At 54.1% G+C, this 11,259-nt stretch overlaps 1 protein-coding gene across 1 annotated transcript in view; it reads right to left on the bottom strand.

Moving 5' to 3' along the window:
• Nucleotides 1-687: 687 nt before the first annotated feature.
• Nucleotides 688-11,259, bottom strand: part of PTGFRN (prostaglandin F2 receptor inhibitor) — an 85,419-nt gene continuing 74,847 nt past the window's right edge. The window contains exons 7-9 of the mRNA XM_023259040.2: nucleotides 8,762-8,869; nucleotides 3,945-4,250; nucleotides 688-2,436 (exon numbers count right to left, since the gene is read on the bottom strand). Of these exons, the coding sequence (XP_023114808.1) occupies nucleotides 2,270-2,436; nucleotides 3,945-4,250; nucleotides 8,762-8,869 (581 nt within the window). The 3' untranslated portion in view covers nucleotides 688-2,269. The remainder of the gene's footprint in view (nucleotides 2,437-3,944; nucleotides 4,251-8,761; nucleotides 8,870-11,259) is intronic.

The raw sequence follows: 11,259 nt of genomic DNA, 5'->3' as shown, positions 1-11,259 counted from the left end.
CAGTGGCAGTTTGCAGTCAAATGCTCTGCCACGGAGCGATACCCCCAGCAGTGGCGGTTTGAGAGCAGAAGGTACAGCATGTGAACACCTGTCACTTGCCGTGTGTCTGGCGTGACCCATCCATGGTTTTAACGCATACCTGGGGCCACCTGGCCACACTCACAGCAAGGTACCCTTTGCTCTACCAAGAAGGGCCTGCACTACGACAATCCTGAACCTTCTTTTAATGGTGATAACTGTGTGGACTCAAAGGGCACTGGTGTCCCTAACATAGCACCTGTGAATGTGTGTTCCCTCTTCCGTTCCCGTATATACAATCACCTGGGACCCACCTCCTCTGAGATAGCATAGTTAAGAAACAACTGGTAGAAAAGACCCGAATCTAGTGCCATCAAGGCCTCCTCCTGTTCCTCTGGTCACCCGTGCTCGGGTGGGGCAGGTGCTGGGCTTGGAACTCACTTGTGCCACTACCGTTAACACGGCGTCTACCGTGAGTGGTCCCCTAGGTGGGCAGGACGAAAAGGGAAGCGGGGTGGCAATCTGCCTCCTGGGGGTGACTCAGTGACAAGGGCAGAGTGGGCTGTGGGCAGCGCAGGGAGGGAAGCAGCGGGGACGATGGTGAGCCGGTGGGCGGGGGAGTGTGGCTCGTCTGGCCCCTTGTGACAAAGAGCCGCACATGAATGGCCATCATTTTGTAGGACTTTATTGCTCAAAACAAACGAATCTTTTTTCCCTTCGGAAGACAGAGCAGCGTGAGATCCGTCAGAGCCAGGATGAAAGCGCAGAGGATTGCAATGCGGGGCATGACTCACCAGTGAGCCTCAGAAAGCCCACTGGGATGCTTCCGAAAGGCCAGTGCTATGCAGGGGCAGATGCCTCAGGGAGCAGAGGAGCTCTTTTGGTCCGCGTCCTACTCCGGGTACGAGCAGTCGGGCAAAACGGATTGCTCTCAGATCTACTTTGTAGGCTGTTCACACGGCAGTAAATTGCTGGTTTCCTTCGTGTTCCTAACAGGAAAGCAAACATACCACAAAGCGTACCCTTGCTTGCTGACCCCCGGCGGGGGGTCTTACGACGACTTGAAGGGCTGAAAAGGTCATGGAAAATGCACGGTTCTTCCAGGCAATTTCTGCTTCTGTGAAGTCGGTCAGTCTTGCAAGCAGCAATACACCTTCACATTAAGGAGCCCAAGCAGCCACGAAGGACGTGGGGTACACGTGTGGGTGTCCCTCGGTGGCCGAGGCCTTCGCCTTCCACGAAGGGCTGGAGAGGGGGACGGAGGTGGCGTCCTCCTCCAGACACAGCCCCGGCACCCCCGACACTCCTGGCCCGAGCCGAGGACAGCTGACCCCCCAGGACCCTCTTCTGCGCTCCCTGGGGCCCCCTGAGGCACGGCGGCCTCAGAACCATCGGAGTGAGGGCCTGCTCCTTCCCTTGTCCCCAACCTCGTCTTCCTTGAGGACCTTCTTACTGCCCCGGACAGAGGTGGCTGTGTATTTTTCTTCATATTCATTCTTAAGGCTAAGGTGGCAAGATAAGGTGCTTGGTGGGGAGCCAAATTCTAGATTCCAGGGCCATTTCAGCACGCTCACATAAAGCAAATACGAAAGAAATGGAAAGGGGGCAGAGAAGCAAAACAAAAAAAAAAAAAAAAGGAAAAGGAAAAGAAAAAAAAAGCATTTGGGCTCAGTAAGAAGTTACATACTGCAAGTTTAGATTTCAAATGTCTAAACCCCTGAAAATACGGGGTGGGTAGGGTGGTCAATGCCACGAATGAGCCTGCGGCACAGGTCTGTGTTGTCGCTGGGCCGGGGCGGACGGCTTCGTCTAGCGGCCCTCCTAACACGGGCCCGACACGGAAGCTGGCTCCCGGCGGGCAGCTCTGTCCTCACCTAAGACAAAGAACTCTGAGAGCCACCGTCCTTCCTCACCGCGACCCCTCGAAACCAAACATACGAACACACACAGGTCAGAGATCTATAAACCGGTAGGAGAAAAAAATTAGACAGAGGGTAACCATTAAAAAGCCGCAGCCGGGAACACACACACGCGATTGTTCTACCAGAAAGTGCCGTGGGAAGAAGAGTCGTGGGCTGGTAAACGTGTCCGCGCTCAGAACTTGACATGCGGGGGGGAGGGAGCGCCCGGTCCCACCTGAGATCGGAGAGGACTGGTTTCTAGTGTCACACACTGCGCGTGAAAAAGATCGCGGTCCTCCTCCCGCCCCGTCGCTCCTAGACCGCCCCTGTCGCGGCTCCCCCGGCGTGGCCTAGTCCATTTCCATGGACATGAGGCGGCGGCGCTCACGCCTTGTCTCCTGGACCTCCTTCTTACAGCACCAGTGGGAGCTACAGTACCCGATGAGGCAGGACAGGAGCCCGATGACGGTGGACAGGCCCACGCCGATCAGCAGCGGGTACTTGAAGGCGTTCAGCACTGGAGGGAAGGAACAGGGGGATGCCCGTCAGTGGTGCGAGGAGGCGGCCTCGGGAAGCCTGCCCCCTCCCCTCCCCTCCCCTCTCCTCCCCACCCAAGCGGGTGTCCCCGCGGGGCCCAGCTGGCACTCAAGCTGTCCCCAGCACCTAGCGCAGCGCTCCGGGCAGGAGCCCTCTTATCTGCCCACAAAGTGAGCACATGACATCCCGCCCGGTTCTGTGGGGGAGAAACAAAAAACCGGGAGAAAGATTTCGTTCGTTTGATGTCTCTGAATGTCAGCTTGCTTTTTAGGGTTTTGGCAGGAGACTGATTTTTAAAAGTCAGTATAAGGGCGCCGCACATTCAGCAGCAGATGCGTCCTTTAAAAAAAAAAAAAACACAACACTGTTCATACATCAATTCTGTGCATCGAATAACTGAAGTGTACTAGCGGGGCTATTTTAAGTAACACTAGAGTCGATTATCCAGGAAAGTGAATAATTCCCTCCCTTGTTCAGGAAATCTGGCTTTTCATATGGAGCTACTTGAAACAAGGAATTTCTGCGATGCAAACAGGGGATAAATGACGAAGTTTCAGGAATGCACAGACACGGTACGGACCGCACACCCCCAAATCCCAAGTCCCTTCTCCCAGAAGCAGCAGCACTCTTTGCGCGGGTGCTAGCACGCCTGCCGGCAGCTGGCATTTAATGTCGCTCACCTTTCGGAAGAGCCCATCGCACGGCAGAGGAGACAGAGTGCCACAGAGGCTAAGGCATCCATGGACAAGCTGGGGCTCCAGTTCCAGTCTCCCCCACACTGACATCTCCTCAGGGACACCCACTCAAAGCTGTCCCCTAACCCTCGGAGGCGCCGGGGCTTTAATTCTCTCCGGGGAATTTCTCTATTAACGTGTACTCTCAAGTTTTTGCAGAGAAGACAGGTTTCTCATTAGCCCAGGAACAGCTGCCCCCGCTCTGGGATGCTCGGGGAACAGAGGGGTGGGAAGGGGGCCCTCCAACCACCTAGCTAGAATGACTCTGGAGGCCGGTGTGGGCCAACAAGGCAGGGAGCCTCCTTCTCGTCCCAGGGTTCCGGAAAGAACCCCTGCATGCTAATGACACCAGTTGGATCCTCCCTTTTCCAAGAAGCAAAACCAAGAGGGCAGGAGGGGCAGGAACCCACTCACCGCCTCTCCCGGGGCCCTGAACCCGCTCCCTCGATGCCGTTCTCTGGCTCTGCCTGGCAGAATCCATGCCAGCCCCGTGACAGGGAAAGGGGTCTGCACAGAATTCGGAGAAACCATCAAACGTCTCTCCGGTAAGTCCTAACCACCACCTCCCGGTGGCGGCTTGGGCACACGATGCCGCACCTGGGGTAGCAGCAAGGCCTCCTTCTGCGTGCCGGCCCAGGGCAGGTCTACAGAGAGAGAGAGGGCCGGGTGCTGGGTGGCACATTCCTCGAAGGGCGGCCACCTGACCCTGTCGGCTGCCGCACAGCCCAGAGACGTAACCGGACGTCCTCCTTACCATCCATCTTCACAGTCACAAAGATGGGCTTGGAGTAGATCTCTGCCTCCTTCTGCCAGGAGCCTGTTGGGGACCTCACCCACGGGGTCACGGAGCAGTAGTAGTTGCCAAAGTCCTGGTCCTCGGAGCCATGGACTCGCAGCAAGAATTCCAGCACGCCCACACGCTCCAGGCTGAGCTCGCTCTTCCGGTCTCTCTCGGCCGTGGTCACAATCCCCTTCCGATCCAGAGAAGACAGGAGGACGGGAGCCTTGTCCAGACCGAAGGAGTGCACCGCGAACCAGGACACGTCAAAGGCCATGTCGTCTGTGGATTACAGACCACGCCAAAACCCCGGATCAGCGCAACGGGCGGAAACACCACACGAGGCTAACACGCGCGTAACCTCGCCAGGGGCCAGCGCTGGCCTGTATGCCTTGGGTCTCACTGGATCCTCGCGACCCCACGATGACGGCTCTGTCACACTGCCCGCTCAACGGCGGGACCAAATACCTTATTCGAGGTCACAGAGCCAGGGGTGGGAGAACGTGTGGCTTCACCCAGGGAGCGTAGCTGCGGACTCTGCCCTTTTTTTTTTTTTTTTTTTACATTTATGTAGTTTTGAGAGAGACAGAGCAGAAGCGGGGGAGGGTCAGAAAGAGAGGGAGACAGAATCCAAAGCAGGCTCCAGGCTCCGAGCTGTCAGCACAGAGCCTGACACGGGGCTCGAACTCACAAATCGTGAGATCGTGACCTGAGCCGAACTCGGACACTTAACTGGCTGAGCCACCCAGGCGCCCTGACTCCGCCCTCTTTTTTTTTAATTCATTTATTTTGACAGAGAAAGGCAAAGGGAGAGTGAGCAAGGGAGGGGCAGACAGAGAGGGGGAAGACAGAATCCAAGCAGGCTGCTGTCAGCGCAGAGCCCGATGCGGTGCGAGAACCCACGATCCGAGAGCAGGAGTCGGACGCTTGACCGACTAAGCCACCCAGGCGCCCCCGGAATCTGACCTCTCTACCCTGCTGCCACCGCCCAGCCCAACGGGCACCCCAAACTGTCTCCCACAGCAGTGTTCCTTGACATTTCAGGCAGAAGAGCCCAGACCCAGAGGCCGCTAACCGCGGTCAAGGACAAAAGGTACGTAAAGTGACCTGTACACAATTCAGTGTCAACAGTTTAGATTTTTTGTTCTCAGTCCTTTTCTTCCCCGGCCGAAGCACTCAAGTTCCAGACAAGAGGAAAAAAAAAACGTCAAACTGAGAAAATTGAACACAACTTAACAGTCCCAGAGAGGAATACTACTGAACCTTAAAGTACCCTGCAAAACGAGGGCTCTAACAGCGTCAAATAAATGAAGATGGGCATTTGACAAAGAAGACTGGTACAAGAGGCAATGCTCACAGGGTGTGAAGTCAGAGCACACGCCATGAGCCCCTGACCTCTTCCTCTGGCCGTTCCCAGTGGAGAAGCAGTGTCAGAACTGGGACACATCCAGCAGGCAAGAAAGGACCACGAGGCCACAAACACGGTTTTCTCTCTCTGTGTTTAAATGTTTATTCACCTCTCAGAGCCAGTAAGAGAGAGAGACAGAGCGTGAGCAGGGGAGGGGCAGAGAGAGAGGGAGACACAGAATCCGAAGCAGGCTCCAGGCTCCGAGCTGTCAGCACAGAGCCCGAAGCGGGGCTAGAACCCACAAACCGTGAGATCACGACCTGAGCCGAAGCCGGACGCTCAACCAACTGAGCCCCCCGGGCGCCCCCAACACCGTTTTCTCTCAAATTCACTTGACAAGGCTTTCTGCATACATGTGAAATTACCCCATGTCTGTTAAACAAAAAGTAACATTTATTCACGAGCGAAAATACACTGGTGACCTCCAATAGCGCTACGTCAAGGCAAACGGTATTCAGGTGCTTACGTATTAAAAGAAAAAAAACAAAAGCAAGACTTTGTACAAAATTACCCACATGGTTAAGTCCTTTCCAACTTGCTCTGAAAATGCTAAGCGCCAGAGCAAACCTCAGCTCCCTACCCACAGGATGACAGCTCTCCACGCCAACGCTCAAAATACCTGCTTTCCCTCCCCCTGGTCCGCTGTGGCACTTGAGCAGAAAATCGGATTGTTCTCAGTGTGTGGGTCACCTCTTGCCAAGAAGACCAACTCCCCGGGGGAAGGGGGGGCAGAGGAAGTGCTGTCAACATCCTCACGCCCTCACGGTGCCAGGGCAGAGGGGGCCCCCGGGATCATGGTCACGTGCTCAGTGCAGCTGTCGCCTGCGGACGCGGGGCGGTTACCAAAGGCAAAGTCACAACTGCTGTCCCCGTTATGTGGGCTCTGATTCGTCCCCCAGTCCCGCCGCGCCTCACAGAGCTGAGGCCGGCCTGGAGGGCCAGGCTCCCGGGCTGGACCAGTACTGGCGGGCCACGTGGCCTGGAGGAGTGACTTAATTCCCCGCGGCTCAGTTTCCTCGGCTGTAAAATGAGTATTAACGGCTTCACCGTGGTTAAGTTAGCTATCTCTGCAAGATGCTTAGAACAGCACCTCGCACGTAGGAAGCGCTCACTAGCCCTACCTCCACAGTACGACACACACGGTCCACAAACAGGTGCTAACAGGGAGGGCGTTAGCGCCTGTAGCAGAGGCTCGCGGTGCCCGCCCCGACCAGCTGCTGACGGTGCTGACTGCTAACACTCTCACACCCGTGCCCTCTTGGCGAGGGTCAGCCTCAGCTGACGGAAGCCACCTCCTGGAGGTTAGGAAACACCCTTGCTCCCCAACCGTTCAGCCCGTGAACAGTGGCTGACTGATGGCGGGGATCTAAAAGCCCAGTCCCTCACCTCAAGGAGGCCATACTCCGTGGTACAACCCACGCGCCAGAAATCGCCGTGGGGAGTTAAGACTCGTTCTGAAGTCACGTCTTTGCCTAGCTTCCTTCCCTTGCCCGGCTGGACTCCCTCACTCCCTGGGCGCACAACTTCAATTAATCACTTGCACACCTGTCTCGGGGCTTTGCTTCTAGAGGGCGTGACCTAAGACACCGCCTCTAAAGGGCCACACGATCTGCCCCGTCCCTCCCCTTCTGGGCACAAGAGCGCCTTGGCGCTTGGCCCACGTATGTGGTATGTCCTTTCCAAAAGAGAATTCCTTCACGGCCCATCGGATGCATGAGGAAAAACTGAATTATAGCGTGTGCTTAATTATTCAGAATCTTCCACCCACACCGTCCACGGGTGCAAAGTTCTGGAAAACTGTGATCTGCATGATAACAGCCACCTATAGCTTCGGTAATTACCCTGGGGGAAAAGACTCTTATATTAAGGGCATGATTAATATACGGGGACCCATTAATTTGCTGAGCATGAACATTTACATGATTTATTTTTGCACGTGTCACAAACGAGCTTCAAGGGTAAACATGGTACCAACCGCTGAAAAGGATGTACCTCCCCTCCTCCTGCCAGCCTCTATTACTTTCACTTCCGTTTCTACTTCTGAACCCCACTCTGTCCCCCCCTCCCCCCCCAGTCCACATCTCAGCTTATCCGAGACCGAGGCACCCTACCCCGCACCTTGAGAACAGAGCTAACCAACTGGTGGCTCGGAGGGACTTCTTTTCTTTTTCACCAATTCTTCTTTCTCCCACCTCTAAACCTCAACCATGTTGAGGCTCCCTGCAAGAACCAATTCGGTATCAACCAGCTAGTCCCGGGGTCCGTAACCTGCAGCCCGCAGGCCAGACCCAGCCCACCGCCTATTTTTGTCAATAAAGCTTCGGTGGAACACAGCCAAGCGCATTTGCTTACATACTGTCCGCGGCTGCTCTCGCTGCGGAGGTGACTGCTGCGGAGGTGACTGCTGCAGAGGTGACCGCTGCAGGCCTCCCACGAGGCCAAAAATACCTCTCACCGGAACCCTTTATGGAACATAACTGCTGACCCTGCAGTAGTGGCTACCCGAACCGCGGGCCGGAGGGCCTGCGGCCACCCAGGCCTCCGCTGCTCGATGCCAGAGGGATCATGCCGTTCACTGTGGTTTCCCTGCAGGCCGTCCTCGCGTTGCTTACAACCTGCCCTGAATACAGAATGAAAACCTGCTTCCCGTGCCCACCCCAGGGCCACGCATCCAGTGGTCTCTGCGCAGAGCTCCATTCCTTTCAAACCCTGCGGGTCTAAGTGTCAGGCGAAGACACCGACTGGTCGCTGAAGGGGGCCAGGCAGAACAGGTGTAAGACTGATGGCCCACGGCTCCCAGGCGTCCTGTTGGCAGTGCTAATATTTTTTGCAAAGAAAAGGTTTACAAAGGTTTCCCAAGAATTTAAACAATAGCACCGCCTGGTCGCTCGCCCCATTTACTCTGCTCTGTATTTCATCACAGACTTAACACCACCTGATATTACGTTATATGGTGATTTCTGTCTCCTTAATCAGGTGGCAAGCTCCGTGAGAAGAGACGTAGAGTGTTCTAGTGCCTCCTCTATTCCCAGCACCTGTTGACAGAAGACGCTCAATGCATCTCTGAATGAATAAATGAATGAAAGACCAGGGAAAGGGGCTGGACTCTGCTGGTAGGTTTCAAAGCAGCTTGAATCGGCCCCGGAAGTGGCCCACTGATTGCCTTGAGAGCTCATGTTCCAGTGTCTGGAATCCTCTAACGCACAGATGCCTCCATGGACAAGTATTTATTAAACACCTACTGAGTACCAGGTCCTGAGCTAGGCAATTTGGGATCAGCAGAGAGTCTAATCCCTGGCCTCCAGGTCTACGCAACACAGTGGGAAGACACGAGACACATTCAGGGAAAGCAACATGGAGCAGGAGGCAAGACAGAGAGAAATACCTGGATCCAGCGCTCCTCCTTCAACAGCGATGATACAAAACAGCTTGATCAGATCTCCCCGGATAACCGACGGTGTGTCTGAATGCACGGAGGCATTAAATATAGGACCTGGAAAACAGTGATGGCACCTCATTATTCCCGTTCACACTCGTGTTTAAATTCCATTCCTGGCGCTCTAATGGCCATCTAAATGTGGCCCGCCTGCCTTGGACCTGGGCTAGGTGGCGGTCTAAGGTGGCTTTGCTTCTCTTCAGAGAGACACGTGCATCACGCACAGTCAAATGAGAGTCCTCTCCATTACAGCCACCACAGAACTCTTCCTACAGAATTACTTTTGCTTCTGGCTTTTCCCGTACCTCTTCTCTGATGACAACCGTGGTCCCATTCGAAGGCCACCCCCACCTGCCAGCCTGATACAGCCTGGGTTGCTTCTGCTTCTGTGCGGGTCACCTCCAGGCCAAGGTGGCAGGAGAGCAGAGGGAACAGGACTGGACTGGGGACACTTCTGGCCCCCGACGGGGAGAGCGGCCTCGCTGTGCTGGGGACAGGGGCTCTGCCGTTAGGAGGCTGAGATCCAGTGAGCAGACCAACTTGCCAACAATGACGACACTGCAGGGGGCACTGGCGGGCACCACAGGCTCCAATCTGTCAGGGGAAATCGAGGCAGCATAGGTATTGCTTCAAAACACTACCCACACAGGATCGGTCTTGGACACCTTCCTGAGAACACCTCTCCTTGACTTTCAGTTTGCTTTAAAAAAAAGAACTTTTGGGGTGCCTGGGTGGCTCAGTCGGTTAAGCAGCCGACTTCAGCTCAGGTCATGATCTCACGGTCCGTGAGTTCAAGCCCCGTGTCGGGCTCTGTGCTGACAGCTCGGAGCCTGGAGCCTGTTTCGGATTCTGTGTCTCCCTCTCTCTGACCCTCCCCTGTTCATGCTCTGTCTCTCTCTGTCTCAAAAATAAATAAACGTTAAAAAAAAATTAAAAAAAAAAAAAAAAGAACTTTTTCCTTCTTCCAGAGGCCAGAAGATGGTGCTACTCAAAGTGTGCTAACTGTATAGGGCACAGGTACTCCAAGCTTTCGAGTTGTGAGCACAAAAATGAGCAACAAAATTGGAAGTATAAAGAGTGAACACATAAAGAGAATTTAGTGCTAGAATTTCATAATATTTGCCACAGTTAGATGCATCTGACTGTAGATATAATTGCTATTATGCTATTTGATTACAAGACATAAGTAAGTGACTTATTACATTTAAAAAAAAAAAAAAGTATGCCAGGGCGCCTGAGTGGCTCATTTGGTTGACTCTTAGTTTCGGCTCGGGTCATGATCTCACGGTTTGTGAGTTTGAACCCCACGTCGGACTCTGCACTGATAGCGCGGAGCCTGCTTGGGATTGTCTCTCTCCCCCTCTCCCTCTCTCTAAGAATAAAATACGGGGCACCTGGGTAGCTCAGCTGGTTGACCTTCTGACTTTGGCTCAGGTCATGGTCTCACGGTTTGTGCGTTCGAGCCTCACATTGGGCTCACTGTTGTCAGTACAGAGCCGGCTTCAGATCCTCTGTTCCCCTCTCTCTCTGCCCCTCCCTTGCTCATTCTCATTCTCTCTGTCTCTCTCTGTCTCTCTCTCTCTCAAAATAAAAATTAAAAAAATAAAATAAACTTCAAAAAAAAAAAAGTATCCCTTTGCACGGCCACAATCTGGCTCCTATCCTCTTCACTCCTTTTACTCCTCGGTTTTAGGTGACAGCATTACGTAGCTTTCAGCCAACCTGATCCGAAGAGCTCAGTATTTACCTTATTCTAATTTCTAAAATCTCAGAACAGGCAAACCTGAAGAAGGTTCCAGAATACCTATGGGACTTCTCTTGGGTTTCCTGGGAAGCAAAAAGAGATGGCCCTGGACACAGATTCTGAAACTCATTCAAAGCTAAAAATATTGTGATTACTATCTTTTAAATCAGATCATCAAAGAGGAGGAAGTACTTTTTTTTTTTTAACACCTACAAGAAATGACCGAGAAAGAGTGTGAAGGTCATGCGAAACAACGAGGCAGAGTCGAAAAGGCTGTATTTTCACTTCACCGTGAGCGGGAAGAGGAACTGCTCGGATTGCTTTCCTCACACCAAGGACCAGAATGGTTTGTTCTGCTGGGAGAAAGGAAAAGGGCGGGTGGAGGAGACGGCAGCCCAGGGGGGTGGGGCAGCCCTGAGCAGGTTGTGGGGAGAGTTCAGATGAACCACGGGCAGCAGGAGGGCATCAACTCTGGGGGCAGGGCAAGGGGATCATGACGGAATGGCGGTCCCGGGCATGGGGAAAGGGACAAAAGCAGAGAGAAGAGGGAAGCCTGACCTACGTGTGGACGGCCTGCCCTTCAATTAACTGCCCTCCCAGCCACAGTTCCCACAGGTCCTGACCAGCCTGGATTTGATCTACCTGGATGGCTCCCTGGGAGTGCACGTTAGTAGCAGCCAAGGTAACCCGTGAGGACCACACG

The sequence above is a fragment of the Felis catus genome, chromosome C1 (assembly GCF_018350175.1).
Source record: "Felis catus isolate Fca126 chromosome C1, F.catus_Fca126_mat1.0, whole genome shotgun sequence".
NCBI lineage: Eukaryota > Metazoa > Chordata > Mammalia > Carnivora > Felidae > Felis > Felis catus.
The sequence above is the reverse complement of the archived record's forward strand: the minus strand, read 5'-3'. Positions and strand labels throughout refer to the sequence as shown.